The sequence below is a fragment of the Bos indicus genome, chromosome 18 (assembly GCF_029378745.1).
Source record: "Bos indicus isolate NIAB-ARS_2022 breed Sahiwal x Tharparkar chromosome 18, NIAB-ARS_B.indTharparkar_mat_pri_1.0, whole genome shotgun sequence".
Lineage (NCBI taxonomy): Eukaryota > Metazoa > Chordata > Mammalia > Artiodactyla > Bovidae > Bos > Bos indicus.
The window spans coordinates 25253284-25269373 of NC_091777.1; the positions used below are offsets into that span (position 1 = coordinate 25253284).

Below are 16090 nucleotides of genomic sequence, written 5' to 3' on the forward strand. Positions count from 1 at the left end.
GGTGACTCACACAGAACCCTAGGCTTTTAGCTGCTCACTAGGAGAGATTCTAGGAAAGAACACAAAATATATACGTGTTTCCAAAGACCTTCCAGGTGGCTCAGTGGTAAAGAATCCACCTGCCAACCCAGGAGACACAGGTTCAATCCCTGGGTTGGGAAGCTCCCCTGGAGAAGGAAATGGCAACCCACTTCAGTATTCTTGCCTGGGAAATCCCACGGACAGAGGAGCCAGGCGGGCTACAGTCCATGGGGTCGCAAACCAGTCTGACACGACTTAGCGACTAAACAATTCCAAGAGCTCTGGTCTAGCTGGAGAAATCTCAGGAGGCTTCTTGGAGGAGGTGACACTTTGACAGCATCTGAAAGAAACGGAAGAATGTGAACAAGCAGATCTGGGGAGAGAGTAGTCAGGGCAGAGGGACTAGCTTAGGCAAAGGCCTGATTGCAGGAATCTTGCTGCTAGCCTACCTCTGTTGTTTCTGGTAGAAAGGCCTGGGAATGTCCTTTTGTTCCTCTAGAGGCAGAAAAGGGAGTCCCCAAAGCACAACCCTTGATACACAACCCTGTGACCTACTGTCTACAGCTTGGAGAATTGTTGAGCCAGCTTTAGTCTTTACGTGTGTGTGTGTGTGGATTATGGTAATGGGGGTAGGCATGAGTGGGTCCTGGGGGTTCATGGTGTAATTATTCTGCACAATGTGCTTTCTTACTCAGAAACCAGATCAAGGAGAATTATAGCTTGTTTGGGCTTCCCAAGTGGCACCAATGATAAAGAATCTGCCTGCCAATGCAGGAGACCCAGAAGATATGGGTTCGATCCCTGGGTTCAGGAAGATCCTCTGGAGGAGGGCATGGCAACCCACTCCAGTAGTCTTGCCTGGAGAACCCCATGGACAGAATCCCATGTAAGCCTGGTGGGTTACAGTCATAGGGTCGCAAAGAGTTGGACATAACTTAAGTGACTTAACATGCACAGCTTGTTTGGGCCACCATGGGGGCTGGGGTGTTTTTAAACTTTGTACCAGAGCACTGAATCCCTATTCTGCTCAGGCATAGGCCATCACTAGGCCTCCCTGCTGTCACAAAAGCTGGCCCCTCCGAGGCAGGTCTGCTGACAGCAACTCTGGGGTCTTCTCCTTCCCTTTTCCAAGGTGCTTCCAGAACTCAGAGTGGCTGTTCACAGATCAACACATTCTCAAGGTGCATTACCCCAAATTCAGAGTATCGGAAGACTGCCTGTATCTTAACATCTATGCACCGGCCCATGCAGAAACCGGCTCCAAGCTCCCGGTAAGGCTCACAGCTCCTGCTGTGCTAGGGGCTCCAGTTGCAGGTTCTGGGCCTAGGACCTGGGTGGAGTGTCTGGATATCTGGAATCAAATATAGGCTCCCTTGGGTAAAAGGGAAATGTAATCACTTGACATGTCAATAGCTTTCTTAAAAATCATTCTATTGACAGATTCGCTTTGTCTTCTTTTGTGATTACTTCTTTATGGTTAGTGATTTGACCTCTGATTTTTTATTTTGTTTTGGTTTTCGCCTCTGTTGGGTATTAAATAGTCTGCAAACAGAAAATACCCTGCTTTGAAGGACTCTGATTTTTTTTGGTTTGGAAAATCCTGTTTTTTAAAAAATATTTATGTATTCGTTTATTTTTGGCCATGCTGGGTCTTTGTCGCTGCAAGTGTCTTTCTCTAGTTGCTGTAAGCTGGGGCTTGTCTTGTTGCAGAACATGGGCTCTAGAGTGAGAGCTCAGTTGTGGCACACGGGCTTAGTCACTTCGAGGCATGTGGAATCTTCCCAGACCAGGGATTTAACCAGTGCCCCCTGCATTGGCAGGCATATTCTTATCCTCTGGACCACCCAGGAAGTCTGGGGGACATCCTGTTTTAAAGAAGATAATTGCCTTTTGCAAATTTTTTATTTTCAAATGAAGACAGGTTATAATGAGAAATGTTTCACTTAAGAATGCGAAAGATCTTTGTACAAGTGAGTGTACTTTGCATCTAATTTTGGACCACACCCTCTCTCTCCCCCTTGCCACTGCAACAGAGACTTGCTCTATTGTATCATAACAGCAGCACCTATTGAGGGCTGACTGTGTGCCAGGTACAGTTCATTCTCTCATCTAAGCCCCCACAATAACCCAGTGGGGAGGATTATTGGACCTAGTCTACAGACGCGGAAGCTGAGGACCAGGGAGGGCATAAGCAGCTTGGTCCACATTATACACACAGTAAGCGGCAGATCTGGGTATCAATCCAGTGCTTTGTCCAGTTCTCCTTTACCTCCATGGCTTTCTTCTCTTTCCTACCCCATGAGTTATAGTCACTAATATGACTTTTAAAAGAGAAGAGAAGGGATTTTTTTTTAATTAAGTATATACATGGTAATATGCATTAAGTATGGGCTTCCCAGGTGGTGCTAGTGGTAAAGAACCTGCCTGCCAACGCAGGAGACTTAATAAGAGACTCAGGTTCGATCCCTGGGTCGGGAAGATCCCTTGAAGAAGGTAATGGTGACCCACTCCAGTATTCTTGCCTGGAGAATCTCATGGACAGGGCAGCCTGGCGGGCTACAGTCCATGGGGTGGCAAAGAGTTGGACATGACTGAAGTGACTTCGCACACATACATTAAGTATATACCTGGTGATAATACCATTTGAATGTTTGATGTTTCCTGGCCCCAATTTTTCTAATTGGTAAAGTAAAACTTCCACACTTTTCTCTTTTTCCCTTCTCTCTTCTCTTCTCTCTGTAAGTAGGATAAACTCTTAGATTAAAACAGTTTAAGTGGCTCTTGGTCTCATATATCGCTTATAGCTATTTCCATTTTTCTGTTGGTCACAAGTTTCATGACATTAAGTTAACACTTTTTGAGCTCTTGAAATATGCCAACATTGTTCCATGAACTTCAGATGAAGAATTTTCTTTAAACGTCATGATAACCTCATAAACGAGACACTTTCATTCTGCACATCTTACAGATGAGAAAAACGAACCTCAGAAAGGTTCAGAAGGCTGCTCAAAGCCACACAACTAGTCAAGGGCAGAGATGGGAATCAAACCCAGGCACTCATATGCCAGAATTCACATACATAACCCTGGGCCTTCTTGAAAAGACAAAACCGCTGAGGCTGTTTGGGAAGGAAAGCGAAACATTCCTATTTCCCTAAAGAAAGAATGTCCCAGCATGCATGAGGGGGGCTGTGGGTGCCTGGTGGGCTGGCTGGAGCGTTCCTTTCCCCTTCCTCAGGTCATGGTGTGGCTCCCTGGCGGCGCCTTCGAGACTGGCTCAGCGTCCATCTTTGATGGGTCCGCCCTGGCTTCCTATGAGGACGTGCTGGTTGTGACCATTCAGTACCGACTAGGAATATTCGGCTTCTTCAAGTGAGTCTCCCCAAGGGATTGACACCCCTGACCCCCGAGGAGCAGCTGGGCACAGCCACAGGGAACTTAGTGCTCAGCAACCTAAGGAGAAATGAGCCTTCAGGGACGCTGAACTGATTTGGCCCAAACTAGTTAGGTTATGTTAGCAGCTGTAACTGATAAACCCCAAGTTTATTTGTTAAACTTAAACTTTCCTTCTCACTCAACTAAAATCCAACCAAGTGTTTCTGACTGACAGGCATTCTTCTCCATGGTCAATCAGGGACACAGGTTCCTTCCATCCCTCCTCTAGGGCCACACCCAGCTTCTCTGCAGTTGGCCAGCAGATGGAGAACAAGCAGGAGAATCATACCAGGGTGGTCTTTCCAGGCCAGCCTGGTGGGGGCGATTATTGCTCTGTTTACATACAATTGGCAGAACTCAGTCATAATAGCCACACTCAACTGCGAGGGAAATGTGCTCCCTGGCAGATGAGGAAACCAGGAGTGTGAGCAGTTCCAAGTGTCTGCCATTGGGCCCCACATCAAGCCTCCTCCATTGCTCACCTAGGAATAATCACTCCATTGATGACTTCCCTCCCCCACCAAGTAATATCAGGCATGTTTCAGTGCTCATGTGAGCCCAACACCATGCCAGGCACTTGCTATGCATTCATTATAACTCACCCTCAGGCTAATTCTATGAGAAACATACTGTTGTTATTCTCATTTTACACTTGAAAAATGGAAGCACAGAGAGGTGAAACAACTTCCCAGAACGGAGCTAGGTCTCTTGGCCACTTCCTTGATACTATTTAGAACATGGCAGAACTCAAGCCCTGGCCAGGATGTGAGCCAAAGGTCAGAAAGTATGGGGAAGGCAGCAAGGAGTCCAGCATGTATCCTGCCCCTGAGAGGCTGTCAGTGTCATGGGGAAAATAACACAGGGACACAAATCCCCGCCAGGCAGGACATCAGTCACGTTCTGAGGATAAGAGGTGCCAGAGCTGCATGTAGAAACAGAGGCGGGAGCTGCAAGAAATCAGCCAGTCTTCCTGAGAGAAGTGGAATTGGAACTAACTGCACCTTAAAGATGGGGTTGGACTTAGGGATGAAGGGTTGGGAGAGAGCACTCTTGGCAACAGGAGCTGCCTGAGCAAAGACTAGGAAGTTGGAAGGAAACATAGTTGGAAGTTGGAAGGAAGTTGGGGCTGGAACAGTATTTGCAAACTGGGCTTTGGGGCATGTAGCACAGGGAGGTGGCTGAGAGGCTGCAGTGGAGGCAGAAAGGACTGAGATCAGACTAATGTCCTGACCAGAGTGCTTACATGTTTAGCAGGTCTGTACATTGGGATTCTGCCTAATGTTCTCTCAACAGAAAGGTTTCCAAAAGTTGTTTATAACATCTGGGTTCTAATAGACAGGTAGATGAGAATATAATAGGAAATGGGTGCGAAAAGGTAGGGCCAGGCCTGATTGGGAAAGACCCTGAATGCCAGGCTGTACATGGTGACTGGTTTTTAGTGGATAAAGAAGGAGGGACCCAGGAGTGCCCTGCAGAGCAACAGAGTGGAAGGTCACTCCAAAGTAGAGTGCAGGCTGGCCCAGGGGTACCTGGGCTTCAGATGGGACATCTGATTGGGGTGCTTCTGTGCAGCCTAGATGCAGGTCATGGGGTGAAGCAGGCTGGTGGCTGAATAACTAGAGGGATTACTAGCATGGATATGGCACTTACTGTGTGCCTGCACCGTCAGTCTTCACAACAGTCATGTGAAGCAGGTACCATTATCAACCCCATTCAGACATGAGAACGTTGAGGCAAAGCAAGTTAAGCGACTTCCTCATGGTCACCCAGATCATAAGTGACCAGATTATGAATCAGGATAAACAAAGGGAGGAATGGGAACCAACGTGGGAGCCATGATGGAATGGAGGTGAAATTAGCAGAGTGTGGCTCCTGACCAGATGCAGGGATTGTGGGAGAGAGAAGGTGGAGGTGGGGCCAGCACAGGCATCAGGGACAGACAGAGAGAACCAAGGGGAGGGGCGGTGTGGGGGACTGGAAGATGGAGGAGGAGTAGACTATGATCCCGAGGTCACCCTCATACGTGGTGGGAAGCATACGTGTACTACCCAGCAGCAGGGGCACACGGTTAGGAGAATGGACCCAGATCTGCGACTTTCTAGCTCCTGGGCTAGGGAGTTCACCTCTCTATGCCTCTGCTTCCTGTCTGTGAGACGGAAACGATGAATCCCTCAGTATCCTTAGAACACGCTTGCGGATATCAAGCATGGGAGTGGGCATGACGTGAGTGAGTTCTGGCTGCCTAGAAATGCAGCCACTGCCCAAACCACTTCCCAGCAGAGGTGGGGGAACATGGGGTGATGGAATCAGTCTCTCAATATTCCACCCTGAAACCCCCAGCCGGTTCCTCCCTCTGACCACACACAGTGGGGTAGTTCATGAAAATCGCCCTTTTGAGAACAAGGTGGAGAAGGGCGGAGAGAATACCCAGAAGGATGAAGGAGAAAGACCAGCACCACCTACCTCATAGGATGGGAGGATTATAGGAACTCCAGCTATAAAGCCCTGGGGACAGCATTGTACACGATGCTGCAACAGCTGCTATTATTATCATTATTTTTAATTCAGTCATTCACTTGGAACCCCTGTGCCCAGGGAGGTCTTGCTTCCTGGTGCAGACCAACTCTCAGGAGCAGGACTCTTCTGGAATCCATGGATTCAGGGGAGCCTGTGAACACTCTGAAATTGCACATACCAAATTGTCCATGCATTTTTCTGGGGGTATGGAGCTTTCATCAGATTCTCAAAGAAACCCAAATCCCAACAGAGGGTGAGAATTAAGCCTGGTTCTCCCAGCGACCCCAGGCCTCTGGCTCCCTGCTTTTCTCCAGCTGGAGTGGCGGTGCCCTGACACAGCCCACAGCCTCCGCCTCCAACCCCTGAGGCTGTGGGAAGCAGACAGTGGCCAGATGAGCGTTCTCACCCTGCCTCTTGTCCACAGCACAGGGGACGAGCACGCGCGGGGGAACTGGGCCTTCATGGATCAGGTGGCTGCTCTGATCTGGGTCCAGGAAAACATTGAGTTCTTCGGTGGAGACCCACGCTGCGTGACCATCTTTGGCGAGTCAGCAGGAGCGATAAGTGTTTCCAGCCTTGTGAGTTTCTTCTCTTTGGGACCTGAAGGAACTTCGGTGGGAGAGGTGACAAAAATTAGGACAATGAGTCATGCACATCTAATTGCTGCTTTCGTGTTGAACAAATGCTCATAAACACATTGTCTCCCTCGAGCCTCACAAATACACGGTGAGTAGGGGGCTTAGTCTCATTTCAAGGGCAAGAAGTGAAGGAGCCAGCACCCCCGTGCCAGAAGGCTTGACCTTCAAGTTCATGAGGAACCTGGGCCTCTGAGAGGTTAGATTTGCCCAAACCTTTGCAGCTAGTCCTTGAAATTCCCAAACCAGGACTTTTTTTCCCTCTAAGTGTAGAACACTTACGGAGAAGGCAATGGCAACCCATTCCAGTACTCTTGCCTAGAAAATCCCATGGACGGAGGAGCCTGGTGGGCTGCAGTCCATGGAGTCACGAAGAGTTGGACATGACTGAGCGACTTCACTTTGACTTTTCACTTTCATGCATTGGAAAAGGAAATGACAACGCACTCCAGTGTTCTTGCCTGGAGAGTCCCAGGGATGGCAGAGCCTGGTGGGTTGCCGTCTATGGGGTTGCACAGAGTCGGACACGACTGAAGTGACTTAGCAGGGTAGAACAACTAAGGAGGCTTCCTGGTAGGTTTTATTTCTTTTATTTTTATTATTTTTAATTTTTTAATTGCTTTAAAATGTGTATTGTTTCTGCCACACAACAACACAAATCAGCCTATGTAGACATGTTTAGCCTCCCTCCACCTCCCTCATCCCACCTCTCTAGGTTGTCACAGAGTGCCAGACTGGGCTCCCTGTGTCGCACAGCAGCCTCCCACTGGCTGTCTACTGTACACACGGTAGTATATATACACGCCAATGCAGCTTTCTCAGGGCATCACCCCTTCCACCTATGTCCACAGGTCTGCTCTCTGCATCTGCTTCTCTGTGAAAGTTTTCTCTAAAGAAAGGCTGGCTATTATGTGTGATGGGTGGGAAGCTCCCTGAATAACGTTTCCTGGGCCTCCTGTGTTCTCTCTCCAGATTCTGTCCCCCATGACCAAAGGCTTATTCCACAGAGCCATCATGGAGAGTGGGGTGGCCATCATCCCTTACCTGAAGGCCCCTGATTACGAGAGGAATGATGATGTAGGTATATTGTATACTCCTCTCCAGCTTCCTGTCTTTGGTCAGGAGAGAATGTGATCAGGTGTCCAGAGACCATCTGCTTGGCTGTCCGTACTGACCATGACTAAAGGATCTGATGTTGGCCCAAGGTGACCCTTCTTGCTTCATGGAAGGTCTGGTTCAACAGGACGTTGGCCCAGGCGCACAATGCACTGTTGCTGGTGTGCTTGCATGTGTGGGGGCGGTGGGCAGGGGCGGTGTAAGCATATGTGATAGTTCTTACATTTTACCCATTATTCTTTGCTGGTGACATATGACTCAGTTTTCTGTATTATGTATGGCTTATCTGCTTTCTCTACTCTACCTAGCGGAGAAGGCAATGGCACCCTACTCCAGTACTCTTGCCTGGAGAATCCCATGGATGGAGGAGCCTGGAAGGCTGCAGTCCATGGGGTCGCTGAGGGTCAGACATGACTGAGCGATTTCACTTTCCCTTTTCACTTTCATGCATTGGAGAAGGAAATGGCAACCCACTCCAGTGTTCTTGCCTGGAGAATCCCAGGGATGGGGGAGCCTGGTGGGCTGCCGTCCATGGGGTCGCACAGAGTTGGACATGACTGAAGTGACTTAGCAGCACTCTACCTAGAGTGCTATGTTAAGAAAAGTTCTGAGGTTGTTTCCAGCTCAGTGTGAAATAACACTGTTACTGATAAATGCTGTCTGGCATGAGACTGTGAGGGGGAAGTGAAGCATGTGCCCCAGGTATTTGTCATCTATCATCTTGTCTTAGCGCTCTACCCAGATAAGAAGACCTGGAGGCCAAGGTCTCTCTGTATCTTTCATGTCCCAGCATAGTATCTGGTGTGTATTAGAAGATTCTAAATGTTTGCCGAATGAATGAGTTCACAAATGAGCTGATTCACTCGATGAATATTAATTAAGCACTGGACTATGGAGCCATCTCCTGGGTATCATTCACATTAGTGGTGCATTTTTTTAAGCACCTTGTAGAAAATAACAACCAAAAGTGGGAACACAGAGCTGTAATATGATTTTTAAAAATACTCTCAATACACAGAGAATATTGATTTTGGTAGAATGATATATCAAGCTACTTTTAGTTTGTGCGTTTGCCACACACATATTGAGTGCTCTTTGTTTTCCCTGCTGTATTTTAAGACCAATGAGTGTTTAAGTGGAGAAAGCATATACAAACTTAAGACTGTGTGTGTAAGCAGATGTGTGATAGTTCTTACATCTTATCCATTATTCTTTGCTGGTGATATATAACTCAGTCCTCTGTATTATGTATGGCTTATTTACTTAATCTACTTTGGCCACCTGATGCAAAGAGCCAACTCATTGGAAAATACCCTGATGCTGGGAAAGACTGAGGGCAGGAGAAGGGGGTGACAGAAGATAAGATGGTTGGATGGCATCAATCCTTTTTATGATTTTTAACCTGGAACCCATGGAAAGTAGAAGAGGTGGTTCTAGAACCCCTGCAGTTGTATGCAGACTGCATGTGTGTGCGTCTTTCAGGGAGAGCGTCTGTAGCTTCCACTGGATACTCAGAGCATCCATGACTCCCAGAAGAGTAAGGACAACTACTATCAAGAGCCAAGTTCTATATATGTAGGAAGTCCAGGGAGAGAGCAGGAAGGTGTCTAGCAAAGGCTAACTAGGACAGGAAGATGAGGACACTTAGAGTAACAGGAGATTAGAAAAGGAAGGGCTCATGGGCTCTATGGGCTAAAAGGACATCCTGGAAAAGATGGGGCTTGGGCCTCAAGGAATAAATGGAATTGGTAGAGACAGAAAAAGGATGTTCAGGACATGTTCAGATGCTCCAGGTTGGGGTGGCGGTGGGGCCTGAGCGGAGCTGACAGGCTGAAACAGATCCAGCTCAGGTGATTACTAAAGATGGCGAGGAGAGTCAGGCAAGAGAGAAAAGATGATGCAGTGCCAGCCTGTCCTCAGTGTGCGCATTCCATTATGGGCCCGTGGTGAGAGAGGCCACATGCTGGTCTTCATATATGAAGCAGCAGCCTAGGGCTGGACTGAGGACGTTTTTCAACTCTCATTTTCCTGGAGGCTTTCAGTTCTGTGCACTGACCTATTCCTTCTCCGAAAATAGTTGCAGACAATTGCAAGTATTTGTGACTGCAGCGCGTCGGACTCCATTGCCCTGCTGCAGTGCCTGCGGGCAAAGTCCTCCAAGGAGTTGCTGAGCATCAACCAGGTGAAGAGGGGGGGGAGTTTGGGGACAAGGTTGTCCTTTGAATGGAATCGTAGGCAAATCCTACCTCCCTCTTATTTATTTCAATTCAGAACTTGGACAGATGGGGGTTGGGGATTCCTAGTAATGACTATAAAAAAAAGCAATGTGGAATATAGAGCTCTTATAGTTTAATTTAAGGAGATTGACAAGCCAGGGTGCTGCTTAGCTTGGAGAAGACACAACAAAACACCAAGATTGTAACTGTCTCTACATCAGTGAAGGGATCTTACAGGGAAGAGGGTCCACATTTGCTCCACAGGCCACCAGGAGCTAAAGTCAAGATCAAAAGCTGGAAGTTGGGGAGCCATAACTAAGCACTTTCTAAAAACTCAGTTATCTGAAAAAGGATCAGCTCCTTTAGAAGACAGTGAGATACCCACCTCTGTAGGTATGTAAGCAGGGTCTAAATGACCATAGATGAATTTCAATCACCAAGTAATTTATTGGACTGGATAACCTTTTATGCCTAATCTTCCAATCTTGAGACCCTCTGATAGTCCTTGAGAGACAATGAAATCCTTACCTGTCCGTTTCCAACATTTGTTAAACAATTATTTGGCATGGATTGAAAAATCTGCTACAAGTTGTACTAGGACCCAGGAAATAGATAAGTTCTTGACCCAATGTAGTGTGAAAGTTCTTTCTGTGGGCTCTCTTCTACCCCTACTCCCAAAACAGAGACCTAAAAAAAACAAACAAAAAAAAGCATGAATAGAACCAGATGTTGCTTCCTAAGACCCAAGAACCGTCCATCCAGACCCAAGTCTCAGTGCTGAGGAAGACACCTTGGGAAGACGGCATACCAACCCACACTACCCTGGCCATCCCCTCACCTCACCTCTCTGTCCATGGCATTTGGACAGTGGTTCCATGCTTGAGCGTGCATCAGACTCACCTGGAGAGCTGGTTACTGAGCTGCACGCCCCAGAGTTTTGTATTTGGCAGGCCTGGGATAGGGCATGAGAATTTTTTTTTTAATTTATTTCTATTTATTTTCGGCTATGCTGGGTCTTCATTGCTGTACAGGGTTTCTCTAGTTGCAGAGAGCAGGGGCTATTCTTTGTGGTGGTGTGTGAACTTCTCATCGCAGTGGTTTCTCTTGTGGAGCACGGGCTCCAGGCACTTGGGCTTCAGTAGTTGTGGCGCAATGGGCTTAGTTCCTCTGAGGCACGTGGGATCTTCCTGGACCGGGGATCGAACCTGTGTTCCCTGCATTGGCTGGCGGGTTCTTTACCACTAGACCACCAGGGAAGCCCGAGAATTTGCAATTGTAACAAGTTCCCAGGCAATGCTGCTGGTCCTGGAGCCACTTTCTGAGAATCATTGTGCTGGGGTATTATATATCTTAGGGAGTTACTACTTTTTTATCCTCATTTAGAAGACCAGGAAATTCAGGCCCAGAAAAGTTGGGCCCCTTTGCCCAAGTGAGTGGCAGAGTTGGCCAGGAAGCACTGATGCCTCGGGATGGGCCAAGAGTGATTGATTTTTCTTTTCTTAATGCCTTTTGCTATAGTGGATTGGTTCAGTTGGGCTAGAGTCTGGGGACAGCAGGTTTTGTGAAATGAAACAGCTGCTGATTTTTCTCTTCTTCCTTGTTTCAGAAAACCAAGTCTTTCACTCGAGTGGTTGATGGCCTTTTCTTTCCTAATGAGCCGCTAGACCTGTTGGCTCAAAAATTATTTCATCTGGTGCCTTCCATCATCGGAGTCAATAACCACGAGTGTGGCTTCCTGCTACCCATGGTAAGAATTCCTCTGTGCCTCCTCCCACTCCTTCAACAGTGAGGCAGCTGTCTGCTTCACACTGGGCATGCACATAGCTCTCACCAGCATTATGAGGGCTGGAGCCCATCACCCCAAATACACACCAGTCACTTTTTCTCTCTGAAGGAGGAGAACTGTGGATTGGGGGCAGCTGCAGCAAGTGTTCACTCTGTTCTTCCTATAGGGTTAAAGAAACAATTGTACAAAAAAGTGAGAGATCCAAATGGACTTTGTTCAAAATATTACAAATGATTGTTTCAAATAAGCACTGTTTCTCCCTCAAAGGTGAAATTCACACAGGTTTAGAAAACTGCAGACCTTCACACTTTCATTTCAAGCCTTGATTCTGGCATTTCATTTCCAAGAATGCCACTGCAAGTTGCAAAATTATTGACTTGTTTCATTCATCCGACAAATATGAACCAAGGGTTTACTCTATGCCCTGCACTCATTAAAAAAAAAACAGCATTCAGCAATGAGCAAGTCACATGGTTCCTGCTTTTTGCCAGCTTACATTCTCAAGGGGAGAGACAGATAATATGCAAGATTGAATGGATGGTTTCAGAGAGTCAGAGAAGGCAATGGCACCCCACTCCAGTACTCTTGCCTGGAAAAATCCCATGGATGGAGGAGCCTGGTGGGCTGCAGTCCATGGGGTCGCTAAGAGTTGGACACGACTGAGTGACTTCACTTTCACTTCTCACTTTCATGCGTGGGAGAAGGAAATGGCAACCCACTCCAGTGTTCTTGCCTGGAGAATCCCAGGGACCGGGGAGCCTGGTGGGCTGCCGTCTATGGGGTTGCACAGAGTCAGGCACGACTGAAGCGACTTAGCAGCAGCAGCAGCAAGGGCTATGAAGAACATAGACTGAGAAGAGGAGGCTTCTTTAGGGAGCAGAAAAGAGGTCAGGAAAAAGTTCTCTGAGGAGGGACCATTTGAGCTGAGATCTGAATGCTTAGTAGGAGCCATGGTTTGTTTGACCCTGTAGTTTGAGTCTCCCCATTTAAAATAAGCTTTTCATCTGTCCTCAGAGGGCTTCCCAGGTGGCGCTAGTGGTAAAGAACCCACCTGCCAATGCAGGAGACATAAGAGATACAAATTTGATCCGTGGGTTGGAAAGGTTCCCTGGAGGAGGAAATGGCAACCCACTCCAGTGTTCTTGCCTGGAGAATCCCATGGACGGAGAAACCTGGCAGACTATAGTCCACAGGGTCGCAAAGATTCGGACACAACTAAAGCAACTTAGCACACGCGCAATGCTGTGCTCAGAAGAGAGCGCTCAGTTCTTTATATTTCCTAGTTCATTTCTACAGATCAACCTCCACCTTTCAAGTAGGGGCAGTGAAATACAGTGTATGAAATGCAGGCTATGAAATACAGTGATTTGTCGAGTTACAAGGCTAGCTGGTGGTCCTCTGGAATCAAAACCCTGAGATCACTGGGTTGTTAAAGGCATGTTCTGGCGATTATTAATTTGACATACAGAGCAATGTTTCAGGGTAGGTGGAGTGGGGAATTTTTCCCCTCATTGTAATTGAAGCAACTGAGTCACAGACTGTGGCTTAAGTTAGTTCTTTTAATGCTTTGTGGATCTGTACTAGAAAAAGGGAGACAGGCGCTACTGATAACAGCCTCATCACCATAATCACTGTGACTGAGTGTCTTTCATAAGCCAAGTGTTTGGCGACTGTACAATAATGCAAACAGGCATTATTATCCCCATTTAGCAGCTAAAGAAACTGAGACTCAGAGAGGCTAATGTGACTTTCCTAAATCTCCTAGCTAGAGAGGAGACAGCAGTGTATAAATTTCATATATTTAGGTTCTGCCTGTAAATGCTGAGTTCTCTATTTACCGGCTGTGTGACCTTCGAGGAGCTGCCTAACCTCTCTGAATCTCTGTTCCCTCATCTATGAAATATGGCTAAAGTTACTACCTGCCTCACAGATACACATCAAATAGCCTGGCATATAGTCTAAATGCTAGGCATTTATTAGATATTGGAATTATTCAAGTAGGAGGACAGGACTTGGTGTCCAAGTCTGTACAGCAAAAGCCTGCATGAGTGCTGTCATTCTGTGGTTGTTTGAGACCATAGAAAACCTCCAAAAACCAATCCTGGCTCCTGAACATACAGAGAGGGTTCTTAGTAGTTTAAAAGTACTTGTGGATTATTTGAAAGACTCTAGGGGTTCTCTCAGATTCCACAAGACAGATTTGTTTAAATATCTGTCATGATTCATTACCCCAAGATTTTCAGCAGAAAATGTACCAGAGAAATTCATTTGACAAGTGAATACTATTTCTATTACCTCATGTTTTTAAGCTGTGATATTGGCCAGGGAAGGGTCATTTTAAAAATAACTGCTTGTAGCTCTTACTCTGTACCAAGCAGCCTCTGTGTTTTTAACCATCCACTCTGCAGCCTCACTTGCTGCCTGCCTCTGCCAACTGCCCAATGACAAAGGACTTTAGAAAGAGAGCAATAAATAAACCACTTCAACTTGCTGTTGAAGCCAAGTGGTGGTCTGCATTAGTTTCCTAGGGCTGCCGTAATGAAATACCGCAGAGGTGGCCTAAACCACAGAAGTGTATTTTCTCAGTGTTCTAGAGGCTAGAAGTTCAAGATCAAAGTGCCAGCAGGTTTGGTTTCCTCTGCGGCCTCCTCTTTGGTTTGCCGGTGGCCACCTTCTCGCTGTGGCCTCACAGGTCTTTCCTCCGTGTGCACACCCCTTGAGTCTCTGCATGTCCAAATTTCCTCTTCTTGTAAGGACACCGATCAGACTGGATTAGGGCCCATCCTAGCATCCTCATGTTAGTTCAACAACCCCTTTAAAGACCCTCCTCTCCGTACACAGTCACATTCTGAGGTCCTAGAAGGAGCCTGGTAGACTGCAGTCCATGGGGTCTCGAAGAGTCGGACAGGACTGAGCGACTTCCCTTTCACTTTTCACTTTCATGCATTGGAGAGGGAAATGCAACCCACTCCAGTGTTCTTGCCTGGAGAATCCCAGGGACGGGGAGCCTGGTGGGCTGCTGTCTATGGGGTCGCGCAGAGTCGGACAAGACTGAAGCGACTTAGCAGCAGCAGCAGCAGGGGTTCCACATAGGAATTTGGTAGAGGACACACCCAACTCATAATGTGGTGGCCACTCAGCTCCCTCAAGACCTCAGGTATGACAGGGAACGGCTGCTTGATAAATTCAAATGTGAGAAAAAGAATCATCATTGCTCAACCAACCCACTGAGGCTGCTCCTTACACATGGACCCCTCGGGGCTGAAAGGGTTCCTGCTCTAGCCAGCCTCCCCTCTGAAAGGTGGGTGCCTGGGCACTTGGGGAGACCAGTTTCTCTTCTGATGACCTGATGTACTCACGGAGGACTCCCTGCTTCTTTCCACAGAAGGAGTTTCCTGAGATCCTCTGGGGCTCCAACAAGTCCCTCGCCCTGCAACTGATACACTCAGTCCTGGTAAGCGAGCTTGACTCTCCTCCAAGATCCATTCATTTCACAAACCTCCTGGGTCACACTCAGGGGTAAGGCTGGGATAGAGATTTATTCATTCATTCATTAGTAGATCTTCACTAAACAGAGTTCTGCAATCCCTTATCCACAGTCTCAACATCCAAATAGCTCTGACAGCCCACAAGCTCGGCAGCCAAAATTCACCTAGACTGATACACAGCCATTGGTCTTCATTATTCCTACACGTTCATTCACTTTGTCCCACTATATGTTTCTATGTGATCAATGTGGGGGCTGAGCATATCGTATAATATGCAGCATATGTACTGAATTATTCATCTAAGAACTGAAAAGTTTTGAATTCTGAAAACCACCTGGGACTAGAGACCCATATTCACTACATACCAGTCAGGTACTGTTCTCTGTTCTAGCAGTGCTGAGGGCCTTTAGCCAATCATTTATTCATTCACTCCCTATACTAGGGGTATAGAGATATATCAACCTAGACACTAAGACAGAGACAGATTTCTTCCCTTCCTTCCTTTCTTCTTTCCATAAACATACACTCAGTGTGTATTCTGTGCCAGGTTCATTTCATTCATTTTTTCATTGAATAAATGTTTCTTGAGAGTCTGCACACCCTGGCATGTCCTTAGGTCCTGGGTACAGTGATAGAGGAACTGAAGGGCCTCTTAATGAAAGTAAAAGAGGAGAGTGGGAAAAAAACTGACTTAAAACTCAACACTCAGGAAACTAAGATCATGGCATCCGGTTCCATCACTTCATGGCAAATAGTTGGGGAAACAATGGAAACAGTGAGAGACTTTATTTTCTTGGGCTCCAAAATCACTGTAGATGGTGACCGCAGCCATGAAATTAAAAGACACTTGCTCCTTGGAAGAAAAGCTATGACCAAC

The 16090-nt window shown here is 47.1% G+C and overlaps 1 protein-coding gene across 4 annotated transcripts in view; it reads left to right on the top strand.

The window, feature by feature from the left end:
- Positions 1-16090, top strand: part of CES5A (carboxylesterase 5A) — a 271038-nt gene that overhangs the window by 246034 nt on the left and 8914 nt on the right. For 3 of the 4 annotated variants that reach the window (XM_070770595.1, XM_070770593.1, XM_019978727.2), the window contains exons 3-9: positions 1154-1292; positions 3259-3392; positions 6397-6550; positions 7580-7684; positions 9801-9905; positions 11546-11686; positions 15111-15179. In XM_070770595.1, the coding sequence (XP_070626696.1) occupies positions 1154-1292; positions 3259-3392; positions 6397-6550; positions 7580-7684; positions 9801-9905; positions 11546-11686; positions 15111-15179 (847 nt within the window). Of the gene's footprint in view, positions 1-99; positions 908-1153; positions 1293-3258; positions 3393-6396; positions 6551-7579; positions 7685-9800; positions 9906-11545; positions 11687-15110; positions 15180-16090 lie in introns of those variants that run through there. The other variant, XM_070770594.1, reaches the window with a different exon arrangement.